This window comes from Mesoplodon densirostris, chromosome 1 (genome assembly GCF_025265405.1).
Source record: "Mesoplodon densirostris isolate mMesDen1 chromosome 1, mMesDen1 primary haplotype, whole genome shotgun sequence".
In the NCBI taxonomy this organism is placed as follows: Eukaryota; Metazoa; Chordata; class Mammalia; order Artiodactyla; family Ziphiidae; genus Mesoplodon; species Mesoplodon densirostris.
Window position 1 is genome coordinate 17,914,783 of NC_082661.1, and position 23,000 is coordinate 17,937,782.

Consider the following 23,000-nt stretch of genomic DNA (forward strand, 5'->3'; position numbering starts at 1 on the left):
TGGAGAAATATATATACAAAAGCACACCATCGTAAAGCACATATTACACGCATGCATACAAACACACACACAGTATGCTTACAACATTAAACGCCTTTCTACTGTGATTTTTAAAACACACATTTTTTAAAGTTAACTAAGGAAGGTTAATGGGTGGTACTATAAAAGCAAGCCCGGGCGATAGGAAGACAAACTGTAAAAGGCAGTTTGATGATCTGGGCGCTGCCAGGACCTAGGGTTGACAGGAAGGCCCCACATGCTGGAGTGAGGATTCCAGCTGCCCCGCCCACTCCCCTCAAAATTAGGTGAAGCACTCAACATGCAAAGACTCTCAGAGAGATGCTGGTTGAGTAACATGGAGCTTTCTCAATAGACACAAATTTCCACTGTGGTTGTCAATCTTGGGAGTGATGGTTGGGATGGGGGGTGGAGTTATAACCCCCCACTCCCACCCCCAGATTTCAAAACTAGGCTGTGTCTGTACCCACCCCCCGCTGCCTCAACCCAATGACAGGACTCCAGCTTGGGCTGCCACCTGCAGAAGAGCCACGATCAGCTTCACAGGGGAGAAGCCCTCAGGGTCTTCTGCAATTCCCAAAGTACCTTAAGGGTACCTTTGTTCACAGAGAAGAACCTAGGGCCTTTGGGGACCACGGGTTCAGAATGCCAAGTATCAACAGCCTTTTTTTTTTTTTTTTTAATTTTTAATTTTTTTTTTGCGGTATGCGGGCCTCTCACTACTGTGGCCTCTCCCGTTGCAGAGCACAGGCTCTGGACGCGCAGGCTCAGCGGCCATGGCTCACGGGCCCAGCCGCTCTGCGGCATGTGGGATCTTCCCGGACCGGGGCACGAACCCATGTCCCCTGCATCGGCAGGTGGACTCTCAACCACTGCGCCACCAGGGAAGCCCAACAGCCTTTTTCTTACATCATCCACCTGAATGGCTACTGACTTGCCTGCTTTTCCACAGGGCATTTCAGCAAGCATCTTCCCCATGACCTCCCACCGACGGCCCTCCCTCCCCAACTCTGTCTTCTGCGAACACAAACATACATGCACAGAATAAATAATAAGCATGTGCCCGTGTGAGAAACAAAAAGGAAATTAAAAAATGGAACTCCTTACTGTGGTACTAACCATCCTAGCGGATGGGGGATTTGTCCTACGGCGCCGGGCGACAGTGGGTAATACGGAGATATATCTGGAGGGTGCGGAGGCCGTGGGATTCCTGAGAGAAGAAGCAGAATTTTAGGTATAAGAGAGGGAGAGAAGGAAAGAGAAACTGTCAGGTGATGGGAACAGGTAAAGGATAAAGGGAGACATTGCCTCTGTAATCCTAGCATGAGGTTCTTTGCATGATTCTGATCCTAAGAACTTGTTGGTAAGTTTCATCTCATTATCCCTCTGCCGCAGCTTGAAAAGTTTATCTCACTCTAGATGGATCATACACTGGCTAAACGCAGACGAACTCAGAAAATGCCAGCTTGGGTATTTCTGCCTTAAGTGATTGGTATGATTATTTGAATTGAAAAAAAAAAAAAAGAAATCTAAAGGGGTTGGCACATAGTAGGGGATCAAGTAATATTAAATCCCTTTGTCCTCACAACTTGTCCATTCCCTCCTTCCTTTTAATTCTAATGACTTACCTGCATGAGTTACTCCTCTGGTTTCTAATATACTTTTTGAGTTATGGCTTTTGAAAGGTTACCCTTGCCTTCTTTCAAAAAAGTTAATTCTGTTTAAATGTGTCCAAGTCCACTTTGAAGATGAGCTGTAGGAGAAACTCACACAATGCCTTGGCATATTATCCAAGGCAGAATCTGAACTGAACAGACCAGGAGATGTTGGAGGCCTGGTACACTCAGTTCTAGAGCCTGGTTTTCTAGAGGACCAAGTCACCTGCGTGAGTTAACCCACCCGCTGACTGGGTACCGCTGGACCATGGGGGCTGAGGAGTGAGTTCTGAAGGTCTGTGCCACCACACAGTTATTAATTCCACAGGAACACATCCTGCAATCAATCCTTAGAAATCAAGAGGGCTGGGAGCAATTTGGACCCAGAGGAGCAGATCTACGCAGCTCAAGTGGGAAGCAAAACGAACAATTCCTCAGAATTAAAACAGTATTGAAGGGCATGAGCTGCGTGTTCGCGGATGAAAACTATTTCATTTTTTTTTTAATTCTTTCAGGAAGCTTTTAATCTGTAAATTAAGCCTCCCTGGGTGACATTTTCATGCAGACATTGCTTTCTCTCTATTACAAAAACCAAACAGATTAGCTGGGCTTGGACCCTACACCAAGCCATTCGCACACTTGAAAGAACATTCGCAGAGGAAAAGTAAACAGTCCGCAGACGTTAATCATATGCTTTACGATAACCATTTAAAAGCTATTCCCTGTACTACCATTATTTAAATGAGACGTTGAAGCTGCCATTCACTCGTGGAGCCTGGGGCCGGCTGGCAGCCTCCTCCAGCCGTCCAAGCACCAGGCTCGGTCCCCCACGAGCACAAAGGGGGCTCAGAAGCTGGTGAAAGCCAGCTAATGTGTGGCTTCATTCAGGAGCAGCCAAGGCGGCCTGAACAGGCAGTCTACCTCAGCTCACCACCAAACAATTCCCTCCGACAAAGTGACATGGGAATAGCCATTCTGAATCCATCCTTCTAATTAACTAGTTGAGAAGAGAAACCAACCCCAGCCAGTGCATCGCCCAGCCAGAAAGATACACCCTTGGCCTTAGCTGTTCTCCCAAGACCACCCCACCTTGTTTTATATCTTGTTGCAGGGGAGCTATACGTAACCTCGCCTTCTCCCTCTCTCCTCTTTAGGGAAAAAGCACGTGGGATGGAAAGGAGGGACAAGTATAAAAGCTGGAGTAATGTGGCATCTTCTGCCTGAGACGCTATTGGTTGTTCCGTGATGCAATGAGGAAACCATGTTGGACTTGGGTCTTCCCATCTGCAAAACGGGCTTGATAATAAATACCTAGGATATTTCAGGGGAGGAAGAACTCAAAGAAATCAGCAAACAGAATGCAGAACCCAGTGATGTGGTCTCTCGAGGCTGCACCAAGTCACCGTCAAGTGACTATAGTCCCTTAGCCACCAAGGAACTTGGGGCTTCAGGGAAACATGCTGTTAGGGCTCTCACACTCCCAAGGAGCTGAGGAGGAGTCCATGACATGCCTCCGAAATTATTACTGCCTCCGAGTCTGTTTGAGGCTCTTGGAGTTATAAGCCACTCCTAAGAATCACCGAGGGACTCCTAGCCAGGTTCCCAACACAGCCCCTGCAGGCGCACCCGGAGCTCTGAAGAGATCCTTAGCTCTGCAAATGGACTCCTCCAAAGGGGAGGAGAGATCCACTCCCTCACCAGGCTCTGGCCTCCCCGAGGAGCTTCCTTGTCAGTATCCGGGAGAGGAACGGGAGCCTCTCCATCACCACTGCAGCCAGTCCCCAAGTCAACATCCCTCCCCAGCAGGTCCTCTGGTGGCCCTGGGACCAGCACACTCTCTTTGCACCCAAGCACTCGGCCTACCTGTTTTGGGGTCTACGTCAGCTGGTAAGTGTGGAGGTGGGTTTCCCGGCGTGAAGTGTTCATTGCTGTATGTGATAAGAGGCGTGAGAGGGTGGACATGGTGAGGGTGTTGCACAACCGGCACTTTGTTCGACTGTGGGGAGGGAAAGAACAGAGAAGGACACCGTCACGCCAGTTCCGACAGCCCAGGACTCCCGACCCTCAGGATGCCCTGACCACTCCCCACACCCTCCCAACCTGGACTTTGTAAGATGCAGTCAACTCCGCCCACCGCCCTGGTCCATGTCCTAAAATAACAGACAGCTGTGATTCAGCTCTCTGGGTAGGTGCGCCTCAGTCTTTACCTCCCCCCTGGGCCTGGCTTCCTACTGTGTTCCTGCAGGTGGCGGGGATCTCCTACCCCAGGGCCCACGGGAGGGACCTTCAGGAGGCAGGCAGGCTTCACAGGGGACCGGCTAGGAAAACCAGCTAGGGAAACCCTTGGTTACAAGAAACCTGGCAGGGCCCTAATCCCATCCACCCAGCCTCCTTATCCACCACCCCAGGCTCTGAACCCCTCCTGGCCCCTTAGAATCAGTGGGCAAACTACAATCCTTTACAGACAGCCAGGATGAAAAGCCTCACTCATGGTTTGGTTGGGAGTGTGAACTTTACCAGAAAGCTCTAAACTGCCAGGCGAGCACCTGCATATTTTATGCATATTACAGCAGCCCAGGTTCATTAGGAATCTCATTAGGAAGTCCCGGGGAATGCTAACAAATTAACTGGATGATGATGAATTGGGCTAATAAAAGGTATGTACGCATTTTAGAAATGGGCAATTCTAGAAAACAAAGTACAAGGCCTTTTTACGTTTGGGAAGAGCTGCTAGGTGGAGAAAAGGAGAAAAAAAGAAAAAGAAAACCATTTTAAAGATTTTCCTAGTTGCAATGACCAGACCTTCCCAAACTATCTTCTGCTCCTTCCCCCACCCCAGGCTCCACCACCCCCTCCCCGGCCCACTATGAGACGCTATAACTCAGCCCAGCAAGATCACAAAGAAAAACTTAAGCTGAGACAAGCGAACTACTGGGCCATTTACCGAGAGTAATCCAATTGCAAAAAACCCTATTCCCAATAGAGGATTTTCACTAAAATCCTACAACAGGGACATTTAACCAGATTAGGTACCAGCAAAGATAAAGAGGCTAGTATTAGATGATGAATGGATTAGAGTCAAGTTTCATTTTAGAACGTGTCTTCATTTCCTTTTATTACTTTTAGGAAGGCACAACTTGCATTAACATCAAGGAAAAGGAATTGCATTAAAAGAAAAGAAGGAAGGTTCCAGTGTTGCCCACTAGCGCCTCTTGAGTTCAGGGACCACCAAGCAGTGAGTTCTCTATGTTTTTCTTCTTGTCCTTTTTTTTTTTTAATGGGTGAAGAAAGAAGGGGTGTGATATAGTAAGAGTATTTCTTACCACAGTTCATTGTGGGGAGGGCATTTTAAAAGGCGCTTCTAACTTTTTCATGGGTATGTTTGGAAAGAAAAATATGGCTTTCCTAAATGCTCCCAGAAAAAAAAAACACAGAAAAAGAAGCCAACACGCCCAACAGCCGAGTTTAATGATTCCTATAAACAACTGGACACTTTCAGAGAAAGACGGTAGCTCGTGGCTCATGGGAGCCTTGTATCGTGAGCTATCATTTTGCAATCACAACATCGAAATTAAAAGCACCCAGTACCACGTCCTTCGTCAGCAGCTATGAAGGTGTGGACGTGGCCCAAGTCAGCTGAGTGAAGGTCAGCCATTCCAAGGCCAGTGCCAGCATCTCATGGTCATGCACTGAGGAGTCTTTTAGGAACCATTTCTGTTTCGGACAACTTGAAAAGTAACCAACAAATAAGCTCTCACTGTGTGCTGGGGTGGAGAGGGAAAACAGCAAGAGACAAAACATATCAGATGGAGTGGAGACCATTAGGAGGAAAGGAAAATGACAGTTGCTGCCTTCTAGAAGTTTTCTATCTGGTTGGAAAGACACACACCCACTGAAATGAAAGAAAGCAGACCAGGGCTTCCCTGGTGGTGCAGTGGTTAAGGATCCGCCTGCCAATGCAGGGGACACGGGTTCGAGCCCTGGTTGGGAAGATCCCACATGCCATGCAACAACTAAGCCTGTGCGCCACAACTACTGAGCCTGCGCTCTAGAGCCCGCGAGCCACAACTACTGAAGCCCGCCAGCCTAGAACCTGTGCTCCGCAATAAGAGAAGCCGCCGCAGTGAGAAGCCCGTGCACTGTAACGAAGACCCAATGCAGCCAAAAATAAAATAAATAAGTTAAAAAAAAAAAAAAAAAAAGAATCCGCCTGCCAATGCAGGGGACATGGATTCGAGCCCTGGTCCGGGAAAATCCCACATGCCACACAGCAACTAAGGCCGTGCGCCACAACTACCGAGTCTGCGCTCTAGAGCCCGCGAGCTGCAACTACTGAAGCCCGTGCGCCTAGAGCCCATGCTCCGCAACAAGAAGCCACCGCAGTGAGAAGCCATGAGCCGCAACAAAGAGTGGCCCCCGCTCGCCGCAACTAGACAAAGCCCGTGTGCAGTAACAAAGACCCAACGCAGCCAAAAATAAGTAAATAAATCAATTTATTTTAAAAAAAGAAAAGAAAGCAGACCAGTTCCAGACAGTTTAAAATAAGTGTGGAGAAACTGTGGGACCCGTGGGAAGAACCACAGATAGCCCAAGGGAGGGAAGATCGTCACTTAGGAGTTTGGAAGGACTTCCAGGGAACGAGACCACCGCAAGCAGTGGAAGAAAGCAAGTATATAAACCTGTGATGGGAAAAGGGCAGTGAGACTTGCATTGCCCAGCTCTGGTCGAGTCAAGCATCTCTCAGGATGCTTATCACGAACTTGGATTCCTGATACTAAGAAATCTCTCAGGAGGGGTCCGATTCGGTAGGTCTGGGCTCAGGACCCAGGCGTCTGGGGGCTGCCTACGGACTATCACAGGTGTCTCTTCGGTGTAGCCGTGACCCCTAGACCAGAGAACCACGAGATCCCAGACAAGCACCGACGTCCAGAGACTTGAGTCCTGGTCATGAGCCGTGTCCTAGTTCTGCCAGAATCCATGGAAAGGGCTTAGTACAAAACCTGCCACATGGTAAGCACAGGAATGGTGGCTTATTATTACTGTTATTTGTGTTGTTCGGGAGAAGCTGCCCGATGGCACGGTTCTGTTTGCGGTTCAGAAGTGCATAGTCCATGGCTGTCTTCCAAGCAGGAAACGCTGGGGAGACCCTCTTTCTCTGCCTGTCCACTGAAGGATGAAGATAGCATTTGGGCAACAGTGAAGCTCAGAGGTATGTGAGAAGAATTCTCCCTCTTCCTGTTAGATACATGTATAAAGGGGATTCTGACAAAAGCTGGACACCTGTTCCGGCTGCCTTCACTCTCCTATTATTTTGCACATCTCAGCCTACTAGCCAATTAGTCTCTCCCTGTTCAGTCAAAACTCTGTAGCATGGGGGAGGGGTGGTCAGAGGAGGGTAAAGGGATCTGAAGTTTTAACTGCTGCCTGGCTTTGGGATGGGGGGATGCAGGTCCCACTGGGACACGGAACTCTTTTCTGATGTGACTGCATGACAGGCAAGTCCCTAGAAACAATACAACCACACGGCTCTCCAGGCTGCCTGGTTCCTAAGCAAGCGCAGGGAGACGCAGTCATACATGTAGAAACCAGGGTCTAATGGCCACTCCCACTGAACCTGCCTGTACCTGGACTGCTTTTATGATGGGAGGACATCCTTCTAGAAAATGCCCATGTCTCTCCAGCCTCAGATCCCCACAGTCCTTTCTGTCTGCACCATATTATGTCCGCTGCTGGGGTCGCAATAACCTTTCTTGGTGCCACCATAGCTAAGTCCCTGAGGGACAGAGACGATGTATTGCAGACCTCTGTATCCCCTGTAATGCCCAGCCTGTGGGAGTGGGGAGCACACTCTCATAAACTGCATAAGAACCACCAAACTGCAACAGTAAGCATCAGAGGAAGAGAAGGACAGATGGAGCCGGCCTCACAGATGCATTTCAGTAAATGTTGCTGCTCTTAAATGGCATCTACTCAGAATCACAGAGCAGAGGTTGGGGGGTGGAGATCACTTCAGAAACCATTCAGTCCAACACCTTGTTATAACAGCGTCTTTAAAAAATGGTTTTAGAGCCCACTGGCTTGCACACGGTGACCAAGAGTGAAGTCTGAGAATTCCAGGAAGACTCGGGTTTAAATCCTACTTCAGTCCAGCTGTGTAACCTCTCACGGGCCTTCGTTTCTGTGTAAATTTACTCCGGATGAGAACTCTGTCTACCGAATAGGGTTGTTGTGAAAATTAAAAGAGATCATGCCTGTAAAGTGCGTATTAGCACAGTGCCTGGCACGTCCACACATGCCGTGCAAAGAAGCTTTGAAAACTACAGTCCAATGAATACTAACAACGAGGGCACAGTGAAGGTGATGTCTGCTACCCCTCCGGTCTCTTGTCAGTAAAGTCACAGGGGACAACGCAGTCACAGACCGCACCCCGTACTGCAAAGGCACAGATGTGCACGGCGGGGCAAGAGTACACGGATGTCCTGCGGCCACCCTCCCTCAGGTGCACGCCCTTCTTAAAAATGTGATGTTTGGCCCATAAATATATTTTATTATGTCTTTTGAGAAAAACCATCACTTTAATATGCTAATAAATAACACCGTCACAAAAGAGTTGAAGGTTAAATAAGAATAGCCGATGACAACCAAGGTCCTTCCAGAATCAGGGGGAGGGCCTCGAAGTAGGAGCTGATATAAATGAAACACGGAACAACCACTCAAATACGAAATGTCCCTTAGACTTTCCCCTTCGTTATGAACAGCTCCCACTTCTTTAAAGAGGTCTTTAAGGATGGTGTTCAGAACTGTACAAACCTAGGAAAATTCTGATGTGAAAAGTACCTTTTGTGAGGGACATGGAAAACCTTCCAGAAATGCATCCAGGAAATCTAAGTTAAAGCTACAATGTCTGCTGGGAGTGTTGGTGGGGTAAACAGGCTGAAATATGTATCTCCTCCCTCTTTTATCTTTCTACAGAGTCCAGTGTTCAAGGCAAACAACTGTAACATAAAACTAGGTGCCTCTTAGGCAAGCGCTTTATCTAAATATTAAATATGTCTTCAAAACTACCCAGGGGTGTGAAATCATTACCTCCAGGGACAGCTGACTCAAGTTCAAGGTTGTGAGAGTGGCAATCATGGGAGGCTGCATGGAGAGCTTAAGCTGCTGCTAGTTAAGCCTGAAAGAACACGATGAGCACTGGGAATCTCTGAGCCACAAAAAACAGCAAACGTTCCTAAAATAGTCCACACAAGGTCAGGGAGTTAGGCCACAGTTGCCCATACACACCAGCACCACCGGCGCCTGAAACTCACCCAGAGCGCCACTCAGGACCCCTTGCCTAGACAGCCCTCTGACCGAGACCTCCCTGGCTCACACCAGCGCAGCTCACAGCTGCCACAGCTCATGGAGCCCGTGTTGAGTGTGACAGACTTTATTCAGTCCTCACAAAGAAACCTATGAAGTAGTTGCATTTGTTATTAGCTCACCCAGCAGGTGAGGAAACCTGTCCCAGGTCACAGGCTTTGCGAGCTCACCTGTCTCACTCTACTTCCTGCTGCTGTGGCTGCGGAGACGGGTTCACTGCCAGGTGGGGTAGTGAGCTGAACCCAGTAAGCCCAGCCTGGGCCAGCCTTCCCAGCTGGACGCAGATGCTTCAGGACTCGTAAGGGGATCTGTCCTCCATACTCCCACCTGCCAGTCTCTGGAACCTAGACCAGTTCAGCACACAATGTTCCCGCCGTCCTTCCCCCAATTAGGAGTAGCTCAGGGCTCCCCGCCTCAGCCAGGCACACCCTGGCTATGGAGCACGAGGCATTCTGAGCAGGGATTTTTACACCATGTGGCGGATTATGGAGGGAGGGGTGTAAAACATTTATTGGCATGTTTCTGCTTCTCAAATACAGACACAAGCGATATCAGGGCCCAGCAGGATTCTGGTGATAGATGTGGTCAGTTCTGGCAGAAAAGAAAAAGTCAGCTAAAAACCCGAACTTATTAAATGAAGTAAACGTTATCTATTTAAAAGGAACCAAAATCCTCATCTGACTTTAAATTATTGAGGCTTTATGTTTTCTACCTGGAGGGATGGCTGTTACTCACTTCTCCCCCGGTTCTGTTCATCAAGCCCTATAGGTTTTGAGCACTGAATAGTGAAATTAGAAAGAAAAGGTCCTTTAACAGCCCTCAAAGCGCACAAAGCCTTTCCACCCAAAGTATTCATCCTACTGCAGTGGGAGGAGTGGGGAGGGGGCACCCCCTGTGGCTGACCTTTGACCCCTCGAGAACCCTTAAGCCCGGTGTTCTGGCCGTGCCACCCTCATCGCCGAGCGCCCACACATCCCGTCCACCCAATGTTGCCCTCGATCAGGAACCCGGCAAGTGAAAGAGTGATTCAGCCCCTTCTAGATCCCCCTGCCGGCCCTCCTCTCACCCCAACCCCTCCACCTTCTCTAACTGTGGGGAACCCAGAGGGAATGAAAGCTCGCCATTCACCCCGCAACCTATTAATCAACAGACGTTGAAAACAAATAGAGCCACTGCGAGCCCTGGCCTCTCGGGTGGCAGCCTTCCTCTTCAATACTCCCCTATGGCTCTCCCTTTCTGAAGAAGAAAAATGGGGCCAGAAAGCGCCTTTACGGGGCCAGCACAATAAAACAAAAGCAGCACAGAGGAGCATTTGTCAGCCTTCTCCCCTCCCCAGGGTGGATATGAAGGGTCTCCAGAGTCTTAGATGACCGGCCCTCCCAGGGTCTGAAATCAGCATCAGGAAGGGACACCGTTCACTCAAGGTTTACACTGAAAAATGGGTTTATGGCCCATCTCTGTGCACTTTTTTCCAGACGCCACTTACTATGGCTGCACCAAGGTCAATAGACGCTGCTACTCACTGGAGTCACGGAGCACAGATGAGGAGGGGCTGGGACCAGGAGAGGCTGTTTCTTCCTCATCAACAATCCCCTGTTGACTCAACTAGTCCTATTTTTTGGGGCTATGAACCAGAGTGGAAGGGTCAGCGACGGTAACCTTCCTGCCTAAACAACCCACTGACTGCCATCCACAAGGAGTAGCCACTTCCGTTACTGGGATGATGACGTCAGGGAGGAGTCTGTATCCAGGCCGGTGGGCACAGCCTCATTTATCTGCTGAGGATCTCGCTGCTGTATCCCCTAAACCTCCTGCGTGCACAGAGGGGGAGGGTGGCGGGCGGACATCCACCACGGCCTGAAGGGCTGCTTTCCACCCTTTACTCTGGCCCTCTCCCCTCACAGCTGTCCAGAGCCCAGCCAGCGAGGACCCACCTAGTGCAGGGGCTGTTCATGGTTGGGCGCTGCTCCACTCTAAGGCCTTGCCCCCAGCTAAGGGGGCACTGTCTCCCTGGGCAAGACTTCTACTGATGGCTACAGCACTGCCTGTTGGAAATAATAAATAACACCGAGAAAGGTTTGCTTGAAGAAATGAGGTGGTTAAGAGAAAGGAGGCCTACCTATGAGATGCAAAAAAGAAACACCCATTCTGCGACTATAGCCTGTATCACCCCGCATCACCCAGCCTGCGTCACCTGGCCTGAATCCTGTGCGCATAAGGCTGCAAAGTTACAGCTTCTACAACCACCAGAGCCTGACACTCAGGGTGCTGCTTGTTTGTTTTGTGAATTATCAATGGCTGACTTCTTTTCCCTCCCCGCCGCAACCCTTCTTTCTCTGGAATCAAATCCATTTAGACAGCAAGAAGAGGGAGAGAGAAGATTCTCCCAGCCGTCTATGAAATTCTGCCGACTCACAGTTCCTCCTGTACTCACACAGGCATTAAAGTTCCTCGTGCAGGGAAATGACTGAACAGGGCAGGCAGGGAGAGAATAAATGTGCAGCCAATTTTCATCCACGTTCTCACACACACATGCATATACATAGAGCTAACACAAACCATCCTAAGCTCTTGGCCTTTTTTGGGTCGTTTGGGGGGGGGGGGGGGTTGTTTGTCTGTTTGTTTGTTTTGCCCCTTCTATAATATAACAACCCGGCGGGTAACACACCAAACAGATTGCCAAGCATTAAGGGTCTAAGGGGTCCAATTCAGCATTTCTTAATGACCTTTTCTCAATCCCCCAAAAGGGGGAGGGGAGGGTGGGAGAGGGGCTGGAGGTGTTAGGGTGGGGAGTGGACACATGAAGGGGAACATTTAAACCTAGAAAATAAAGATGTGCTCCGGGCTGCCTGGCTTTGTGAACATCACAGCCAAGGCCCGACCCAGCAGAGCTGTGCTTTCACAGGCTCTTGAACAATTACTTCCAGTTAAGTTCATTAAAAATAATTCATTTCCACTCGTTCTCATTTATTTTCCAATAAAAAGAAAGCATCCCATTGTGCCTCCCCCAACTAACCTTTAAAGCACTTGCCAGCTTAAGTCTTGGCCCGCCCGGTCCAGGCTCACCCCTGACCAGTGAGTTCCCAGGGTTTCTTTCCTGCCTGCCACAGGATCCCGGAGGGGAGTGAGGGGGTACGGCAGCACAAGGGGGCCCTCTGACCATCCTAATCCTCCACCAGGTCTCAGAGATGAGGACCAGCCGCTCCACCCTGAAGTAATTCCCCAGGAAAGGCAACCTCCACCCTCCCGCAAGATATTTTTCTACTACTTGGGCATTAAATGATTAGCGTTAGCATAATCAATCTTGTTAAGTGTCAGAGTTTGCAGGGAATGTTTGGGACGCGGGTAAGAGAGTACAGCTGTTTCTAGGAGAGCCGATTTTCAAAACAGAGCCAGGAATAAAACTAACCTATTCCAAATGAAGAAATCCAAAAGCTCAAATTTAAAACAACTTTAAAAAAAAATAATGATTTCCAGACCATCTCCCCCCGCAAACACAACAACCCCAAATCTAGGGATTCCTAAATAAGATGGAAAGGAAATCACCAATTTTGATTTAGAATAAGTTTTAAGTACATAATGGTTATTACATCCTGGGGATTTCAAGAAAGAAGCAGTGAACAAAATCTGATACCACCTTTCTAATTTATTTATAATGAACAGCTGTATAAAAATGTCTTTCGTATTTCTTAAACACCCTGTGCCTAACTTTCCAATCTAGATGGTATTTGAAAACCATGCCTGTTACATGAGTCTGATAAGTTTCCTTCAGAGAGCAGGTAGATTTCTCTCTAGTAACAAGCAGGTGAACCGAGAGGAGGGATGGACATTTTCACGGGGCCCACGGATACAAATGGCCAAACCTCGGATTTGGCAGGAATTCAGCAAAGAGAGACGAAAGAGAAGATGAAAGCAAAGGCAAAACCGCATTCTTCTGCTCTATTTTGCCCCGTTAGTGTCCCAAACATGGGCATTCTTTAACAGACATCTATAGCCTCCATAAATGATACATGTAAAAGGACACGGAAATGCAGTGTGGTGAGGGGAACGCAGCACCGCTACCCCCTCTGAAGGCAGCTGTCGAAAGTTTAAGGTAACATGGGAATGACCCAGGCAAAGTTCGCTTAAAAAAAAAAAAAAAAAAAGCCTTCAAATGTGTGCAGAAGTATGTAATCTGGAGGGCATGTCAGGATTTCATCACATTCCAAAATATTGCAGAAGGAAAGAATTCCATGACATAGCTCAACCAGGCCTCCACCATCCCCAAACCCCAAAGGGGAGGTTCCCCTAAAAATACAAGGCTGCAGGCTCTGCTGCTTCCAGAAAACACGGAAGCAGCAGCCTGTTGTGACAATACAAAGGTCATAATATCTGTATCATCAGAGTCGGGAATTTACCCTTTCAGAGGAACTCCCTTCCCATAAGCTATAAAGAATGGAGGTTTCCCCATCCCCAGAGCGGCAGGACTGCTATGAAGTAACCCAAGTAATTTGAGTAAACAAAGGTCTGGAACCTTTCAGGAATCTGGAAACGGGAGGCTGTGCTGGGTGGGAAATTTGTGGCAACACAATTTATACACTTGCAGTGCCAGCCTGCACTCTCTTCGCCACAGTTCTTGACAGTCCACACAACTGTACATTGAACTAGAAAGTTGCACAGAACCAGAAAGGAAAACCAAGACATACATCCGTCATTCCTTCATGCTCAACTAGAGAACTATCTACCACCTTGATAGTTCAACATGACATATAGGATTTTAATTCATAAGTTTGAAAACACAAGGACTCTTACAGTGTGTAGTATATTTCATTCCTTCTTCCCCCAAATATGGGATCTAAGAGCTGACAGACCACTGCAAATGTTTCCGTTTGGCCATTTAACAACAACAAAATAATAACAAAAGCAATAATAAAGACAATTAAGGAATCTCCTCCGAATTCAAGAGAATGCCCTTAACAGCTTGTGGCAAAGGATTTGACCCAAGAGTTGAAAAGGGTATCAAGTATTCTAAGCCCCAAATTGGTACTGCAAAAGCGCCTTCTTCCTAATCATTAACAGCACAATAGGCTGTCATCAGTCTCTTGCTCAGGTTTCCAAAACACATTTTATATTAAGTTTACAAAATACAAACACCGCAAGCAAGACTGGAGCCCTAAAAGGCCAGCAGCATCTAAATTTGGAGATTGAAAATAAATACAACCAAAGACATAGCAACACAAAGTTAGCATTAAATATGAAACCACAATACACAGTTTACATAAGCCCTGCTACTGGAAAAGCCTTATTGCTCAAAAATGTCTCAAGCTTCCAAAGTATGCTCCTCTATGAGGGCATGTCATTTTTCCTTCTCTTTCTTCCAGTGGAGCCCACCCTGGTGGGTGAAGCGGAAAAAAAATTACTTGTTAGAAGAAATCCCAAATCCCACCGCCCTTTTCCAGATTCCAGCTCGCTTGCACTTGGGGAGCCAGGTCTGCATCGCTATAGAACCATAAGGATTGTGATGAAAGTCAAGCTTTCTCTCCTCCCCATCTTTTTTTTTTTCCTTTAACCCTTTCCCCCCTCCCCCAAAAACCACTATGAAAAGTACACAGTGAAAGAGCACAGCTTGAGGTGACCATTTATTCTTGTCTTGTTTTTCCTTCCCACTGTCTGAATTTAAAAAAAAAAAGCACAAAGGTTTAATGGTCAAGACCATAAGCAAGGACACGAACACACACACACACACACACACACACACACACACACACACACCCCACTACTCACCCAGCAATTCAAATTGAGGTGCCAACTGCCCAACTGGTGGAAGAGAGTAAGCCCAGAGGCCACCGTGCCTCCCTTCCCACTCAAATCTTCCATTCCCACTAAGATGGTATCCCTAGGGTACATAATAGCTTTGGTTTTCTTTCTCTCCACCTCAAAAAAAACTTTCTCTGTACCTTCAAGATGGGACTGGGCCAGCTTTTTTTCTCCTCCCTTATTGCTTTTCTCACTTTTCTTCTTCCTCCCAGCTTCCCCTCCCTTTATTCCTTTCACTTAAAGAGCTGAAAAAAAGCATCTTAAAAGATGGAGATGGCTCCCAATTTCTGCCCTGGGGTACTCAGAACGCTGCAAGTTCTCACTCACAATGCCTGCGGTTATTTTGTTGATTCTTCCCTTTCCACACACATGCCTCAGAAACCAAAAACAAAATAAAACAAAAGAAACCAAATAATCTAGTTCGACTGGTTGCAGATTAAATTTTTTAAAAGTTAATGAAAAGAAACTGCTCCTAGTTTCTACTCTGTACCACTAGGAAATCCGTGAAGGAAGCGGGAAGGCCCATCTTCCCCAGCCAGCTCAGGGCACTAAGCAGACTTCCCCTCCCTCACCGGTTACCTTGGGCAGCAGGGACAGAACCACCGCTAAGAGTAGCTAAGAAATTACGGTCAGCCGTGAGGGAAAATGATCAACCGAATGCAGCAGGCAGGCACTTTATCTGCAAGATTGTCAAATCCCTCAAAACAAATTTCTTAGGGAGAGGGCTGCCATGGGAGAGGGGGAGGGAGGGGGAAAGTGTATTTTCCTGTCACAGTGACACGGGAGTGACACTTGGTAGGGCCTTGCCAGCCACACGTACACACCCCTCTTTTCCTTCCAGAGTAACAGACTGTGCCTGAAAGATTTTCAACTGACCTCTCTGGAAGCAGAAGGACGGAAGCTTCCTGTGTTCACTGGCATTCCAGTAATCTGAAGGCTGACTCGCTTTTTTGATTGTGAGTTTTGTGAGCTTCCCCAGAATGAGACGGAGGGAGAGAGAAAGAGGGAGGGAGAGGGAGAGGAGAGAGGGAGAGGAGGAGAAAAGAGAAAAGAGAAAAGGCAATCCCTGAGTCCCACCAACCCGACTTACTTTTCCGGGGTCTCTCCTAGGTTCCAGGGCCGGGTACATGTGTGTGGGTTTAACTTAGTTGGAGTTGAGAGACTCAGACATCATAGGCCTGAAATCATCCTCTTTTCCATGAAGGAGGGGAGTGTGGGAGGGTGTCTGCTCCAGGAGGGGGTTAACGACACAAGAAAGTTGCAGAGGACAGAAGTCACCCAGAAGACCTTTCAGGTCCTTTCCCACCCCAAGTGTTAATTAAATCATTTCGCCCTCTTCAAAAGCAAACACACAACTCTGATTTGCATGCAGGTAAGAAAACACCCTTACTGCCACATGGGATCCCGGCCCTGCCTTGCTTGAAGCAAGACCGGTGGCAAAGATTCCGGTCTCTTCTGGCGTGAGACACCTAACGTACAGGAGATGTTTTTAATTTACCGACTCGACTGCCCAGCTGTTTATCTGCAAACCCACAGGGCTGTTTTCATGATGTTGGTCTTTAAGCAATCTGTTAATATACCAGACAAGTTAATAACCCTCGAGCCAGGCCGCCACCCACCATACCCCCTTCCACAAAAAAACACAAGGGCTGGAAGGGCTTCAAGATAACAAAAAAGTGAGGCTTCTTAATTTTCTTCCTCTTCTCTTTTAAAATACTGCTCCGTGGCCCCTCTTTCTGGACTTATCCGGCCTTCCTGTGTAAGTGTCAGGCAGCAAGCTTTAAGGAAGGCCCTTAATACCAAAACAAAACCCTGCCATTTCCCTTTACATGGAGGTAACAAAAGCAATGAGGCTCCAGTTTGACAAGTAAAAAGCCCCAACACAGCCCCCTAATTGCCTTCCCTCCCTCTATTCACGTGGACCACCACACTCGGGCAGCTGCCTTTGTCACACATGCAATTTCTTAAGTAAACTGCAAGTTCCTTCCCCGCTGACGGACAGCTCCCCATCATTCAGCAACAATAACTCATAAAGTGCAGCCAACAGGATGGGCAACTTTGACTAGAAATTTATATTCTGGCTTTCTCAAAAGACAAGGAAAATGGAAACAGCAAGATGAGCCAACACATTCCAGACAGACCTCTTCCTCCGCAGCCTCCTCCTCCTTAAAAAGGACAGGGAAATCTTGTGAATTTCTCCAAACTGAGTCCTCCTAAGAAACTACTCCCAGATATCTGCTGTCCCACTGCTCTGTTCCGAGGCGGTCCCCAAGGTGCCCCGGTGTCAGAAGTACACCCACGTTTAGAACATTTCCATTAAAAAAACCCCACAAGGTGATCGAAGGCTGCAAAGTTCTGTGGGATTATTTTTTAAAAAGACTTCCTCAAACCAAAAGCAAAACAAAAAAAGCCAAAAAAAAAAAAAAAAAAACAAAAACCCAGGAGACCTTCCTTTCAACATGAAATTCACCATCATGTGGAGGAGAAATAAAGACAACGGGGAGGGGCTGCCCATTTACATCCCACGGTCCTCATCCACATCGTCAACAAAGTTCTGTTTTTGTTGTTTTAAATAAAGAAGTTTGAGATGGAGGTGAGAGGAAATGGGTCTTGGAGGAAAATATATTAAAAGTACAAAAATGCGGATCCTTTAGGAAAATATTTGGGGAGAGCCAGAGAGGAGGGGACTCAGGAGGGTGGCGCGTTTAAGAGAATTTAACTTGCTGGGGCGAAAAGAAACAACAGCCCCCCTCCCAAATATTCACGTCCGAGTTAAACAATAATCATAAAGCATGTTTTTATAGTCGCGGGCTAGAAGTTCAGAATGAAAAAGTCATGTCATTTTCTTCTTTTCGTTGTGTGTGTGTTTTTTAAGAGGAGTTAAAAAAAAATACTAAAAAGACCAACTCCATCGGGCACCTTACCAGTCAAGGGACATCAATCTTAAAGTTACTGCAAAGTGACAGCGAACCCTGCGGAGGCTGAGAGCAGGAGCCTGCAACGGCCTTGGACAAGCCGGGACGCGGCCGGGCAGGCGCGGGGACGCAGCGAGCCGGCCTCCGCGCCCCGCGCGCCCGCCCGCCTGTCCGCCTGCGCGCGCGCGCGGGGCCGCTTACCATCTAGAGCGGGTTGCGGGGCTCTCCTTCCCGCCGCCGGCTCGCGGGCATGCTGCCGCGCGCCCCGATGGCCGCCCAGGGCCCGCGCCGGCCGCAGGCTCCACTGGAGGGCAGCACCCGCCCTGCAGCCGCTCGGCGCACCCGCGGCACAGGGGAGCAGCTCACACCAGCAGCGCCGCCAGACAGGATGCTCAAGCACAGTTCCATTCACAGAATTACCTCGCTTGATAGGGAAGGGCACAGTAACTGGGATCTCCCCCGATTCCACAACAATCCACCCCCCAAAAAAGGGAGGAGTGTTTAACAAAAAAAAAAAAAAAAAAAAAAAAGAAAGAAAGAAAGAAAGAAAAAGAAAAGGCAGGGCTTTCTTACTCCTTTTTTTTTTTTCCTTCCCCCAACCCGGCATTCAATCAAAAGAACAAAGCCTGATATTTTGTTTGCCGACTTGGCAAACATAAAGGCAATTTCAATAGTCCAAAGAAGTTCACCTAAGTTGGCGAAAGTAATGCTTTGCAGTTCTCCAGTGAAATTAAGCTTTAATAGCTATCTGATGCCATTCAGAGAAGGAAAGGGGGGAGGGGGGAGGCAGCTGAATTTAGATAAAGTTAGAGGACCACTTCACTCCTAAGTTTTTTGCCCGCTGAAAGTACCCTCAAAATTCTTGACAACATCCAGAGCTTAATTATCTTGCTGAATTCTTTTTTTTTTTTTTTGGTTGGGGGGGTATACAAAAGTCAAAATAGACCATTAAAAACACCAATATGTAAAAGAATTCAGAACAATTTACTGTATAACATTTTCCATGACTAACTTACAAAAAAAAAACCTACCGAAAACTTGTGGATATGTTCCTTTAAAGCAAATGGTCCTAACACATATTAAACCACCGCTGCGCGTCTTCTAAGCATCGTAGGAAAAAATGACTATTGATCTTCAAATAGCGATAATTGAAAAGATCAAAAAGATTAAACAAAATCAAGAATGTGCTGACTTACCATGCTATGCTTTTTTGTTGCAACTTTGTAGAAATTTCACTCAAAGAAACTGCATCAGAGGTGTCAAATTTTTTAGCGGACTGTGATCGTATTATTTCCGCAGCCCTGCCTTCCAATGCTTCAGAACTTTTTTCCCTTTCTCTTTTTTGTTTGTGGTACCTAGCTTTTTGCTATAGACTTTAAAAGCCTTCAGCTCAGCAAACCAGCACAAATTATCTTGCCACCTTGCGCAGCTCTGATGCTTTGGCCGCTAACTTTGGAAGACCCTTTACTACTGCATCAAAATTAGCATTGTCAAAGCAGTTAATGAATATTAATATTGTATTTGTCATTGGAGCCGGCCCGTTGCTGAACTCCGAGTCATCCATCAGGGACAAGATTAAGAACACAATTATTTCTGACTGACAGGGACCAAATCTGCTAGAATTTTTTTTTTTAACAATTCGGGGGGAAAAAAACCCACAATATCATCATCTTAAGGTGTCTCCCAAGAGACTGGGAACCAGATTAATACGCTTTTAATGAAGTAGAGATCATTATGTATGAAGGGGAAAAAAAAAAAGATGTACTATTCAAGCTATTTAGTTATGGTGGCGGCTAGAAATTAAAAAAAAAAATACAGACGGCATATCTTTTTCGACAGCTGTCCAGATTTTATTCATACTGTTCTAAAGAAAAAGACAATTTTTTTTCTGCAATCTTTCCCTTTTAAAAAAAAAGAACAGAGAACGAGCGATTCGTCCCATCTGGGATAATTTTCCATGTCTTCACTTTTACTGTAGCAGCTCAGGAAAGACAGCACGGTAAATAATTCCTACACAAATTTGACAAGAAACACCTTCATCAGCTCAGCTCCTTCCACCTCTATTCCCCAGATTCCAAGCACTGTCTCTCTCACTTTATTCAGGATGAACCATTGCATTTACAGAAACTCTTAAGTTACCTTTAACAGTGACAATCTTTCTGTAATAAACACACAGAAAACAACACAACTCAACGAAAGCCCACTCAACACACACTGCAGATCCCGAAACGCCACCACAGAGAGAGAGTATCCAGGTACCCTCCTGGCAAGCCAAGATTGTCTAATTGATGGCACCGCAAACTTGCAATGGAAGTTTTGTCAGAAATTAAACTAACCGAAGCTTAATGACATGAGCCATCAGCCCAGTAGCAGAAAATGTCTTACAAGATTATTAAAACGCAGAACCTTCTCTAGAAGACAGGCAAAAGACTAATTAAAAGGAATTAAGTTTAAAAACTTGCAGCTTACCTGGCATAACCAACTTATTTGAATTCACCAAAATCATTTCAACATCTATATGTCATGCAAAGTTATATCACATATAACTATACTGTACATATATACACACATAGATATATATGGCGATTTCTTAGACGTTTTAGGAATAGCGTGCTTCACTGGCTTGCTCCATATAAATTGTCTTCGAGATGATATTTCCACCCCCCTCTTCGTATTTTAAATGTGGTAAAAAGGGGAGAACTAAAAGGGATAAAATGACAGATGTGATGGTTAATCTACCCAATGAATCGTGGGGGTCTAGGTAAAGCCGCAATGGCCACTGAGCTAATCTACAACACCCACTGACCACCCCACTGGCCTTCTAATACCATTATCAACCCTTAGATGAACATTCTAAATTAGAGTTTTGTTCGAAAAGGGTGTGAATCTGACCTTCGATGCTGGGAAGCCGGTGCTGTACATACAGATGGGGAAGTTCTTATAAAAAAAATTTTTTTTAAGGTTTCTACTTTCTCGCGATTTGCATCTTTGAACTCTGTATCTTTACACCCTCCCCTTGGCACAAAGAAAAAAAAACCTCTCCCCAAATCCCCTCCTGCAATAGCCACTGATGTCATTTCTACCACACACCCCACAATGTTTATGCTTATCCTTTAAGAAGACCCTAAACCAAACCATTGAAAACAAAGAAAAATCCCAAATATATATAAAAACATTCGCCCTCGACCCAACTTTTATTCTCTCTCTCAATTTTCCAGTGCCTTTACCTACTGGTTTACTTCATGTCCAACAAACGCTATCATAAAAAAATGTATCATATCATAAAAATGAGGAGAGTTGATTGAAACCCATGTAAGGGAATGGAGATAGGGTTCAATAAAGAATCTCATTTGTTTGCACACACATCGAGTTACGCTACAAAGAAGGAAAGAAACTTGGGGCTAAGACTTCTCCTGAAGAGCTCCTTTTTTTTTTTTAAGTGGATCAAAATGGACTTGTGTCAAATTATTATTGCCTAGGTATTATTCACTTCAGGAGATATTCCCAATGCCACTTAAAAAAATCAGCATAACCCGCTATGATGTAAGCATACTTTCAAAGCTCCCTTTAAAAACCAGAAACAGATTTTGTGCCTTTTTCCCCCACACAACACCCCTTGAAACCTACAGTGGTCCTTATGCAAAGCTCCCCTTTTATTTTAGAAAGGTAGGGGTGTGTGTGTGTGTGTGTGTGTGTGTGTGTGCGCGCGCGCGCGCGTGCATGCGCGCATTTCCACGGTCACATGTTTATCTCTACCAAACGGACTCTGTGTACACACAGGTACATGTGTATCCAAGTAAAGATTTTTCAAGCGTGGACTAGCTTCCAGATAACCTGAGATGTCTAAATTAAGGACCCCTTGCTTTATCAATTCACCGCTTCCCCATTCCTGGCCAGAGCCTGTCTTTTCAGGGTCAGGGATAGATCGGTAATCTGCATCTTTGTACGCTCGGTACTGGAGTTGTTAATAGGCAGCTTTCTCTGCCTCTCTCTCGGCTTCCCCAGCACGACCGCATCAGCACTAGTATCAAATTAACTCTCCGACTTTGAAACTTATTGATCTGCTATTAAGACACCAGTGAACTTGATGAAATGAGTGCTGTAGGTGCAGTCAGGACTTCAAAGTCTAGCACGGCCACATAAAGCAAGCGCCTTTGATCCTAACTCCGATCTACTGAGGGTTTAAAGCCCAGCTCTCCCTAAGCAGCCCTTCACTCTCGTCATGTCTGATGTCTTACCAACGAGTGACTTGATAATGTTAATAACGCAAATTTTACAAATGATTTTTACAATGAAAAAATTAATTATGTGAATGGATGCTTCTTTCAATAGGGGTGTCTGCACTTCTCTCCCTCATAACATAACAATTGGAGCAACTGGGATGGCTAAGAAGGGGTTCGGGGGCCCAGGCAATTCCAGACAACGTTTTACTGCCTTCTTTCACCTTCCCATTTTGTACTTAAAACCAAAATAATTAAAACTAAAAATTCCATTCATAATCTTAGTAACTTGTATTCTGTAGTTCTCATTTCCTAGTAAATATCTACCATGGAACAGAAGTAGCCTCCTCTGTACACAAGGTTTCTATGTTTATATCACAAGTCAGTACAAAATCCTTATTTTTGTGTAGAATTTCTTCTCGATAGTTACCACAAACCCACAGTGAAGTTGTCGGGTCTCATACCCTCCACTACTTTTTTTTCAATTAGGAATTATCTGAAATGGTATTATGGTCAAGAATCAGAATGAACTACACAGATTCTGTGACCTGGAAAATTCATATACGCATAAATTCTCACTCCATCTGGTTAAACAAAACTTTTCATCTAACAATTATTTTTATCACCAAAGAATACGTCTTTAAACATAGATAAATTTTATAAATTCCTTCAGTAAGAATTTTGAATCCTTGCTATTAAAAATACGTTTCAAACTCAAATTCTCTCTAAAAAGAAAGATAAGCATCATGATTCTCGGTTTCACCGAGAAGTTTGGATTTAAGTAATACGAAAGGTTGTTATAGTCTAGGATAAAATAATCTTATATACAACCAGAACAGCAAAATTTAAGCAGAATCGCAACTTTTGATATTCCAGTGAAGAATCAATATCTGCGAACAAATCCTTTGCCAAGAGGTTATTTTCTGTATGTTGATTTTGGACAGAAGAACATTGGTAGTTCAGAGTAAAATGTGCTCCACTAATAGAAGCTTTATGGATCCCTTTTGACTTACAGCATGTTATGTAATGTCTGT

At 46.1% G+C, this 23,000-nt stretch overlaps 1 protein-coding gene across 27 annotated transcripts in view; it reads right to left on the reverse strand.

Moving 5' to 3' along the window:
• Nucleotides 1–23,000, reverse strand: part of TCF7L2 (transcription factor 7 like 2) — a 200,085-nt gene that overhangs the window by 22,253 nt on the left and 154,832 nt on the right. For 21 of the 27 annotated variants that reach the window (XM_060099489.1, XM_060099369.1, XM_060099352.1 and 18 more), the window contains 2 exons: nucleotides 3,537–3,669; nucleotides 1,126–1,228 (listed from right to left, as the gene is read on the reverse strand). In XM_060099489.1, the coding sequence (XP_059955472.1) occupies nucleotides 1,126–1,228; nucleotides 3,537–3,669 (236 nt within the window). The remainder of the gene's footprint in view (nucleotides 1–1,125; nucleotides 1,229–3,536; nucleotides 3,670–23,000) is intronic. The other 6 variants (XM_060099361.1, XM_060099305.1, XM_060099333.1 and 3 more) reach the window with 1 other exon arrangement.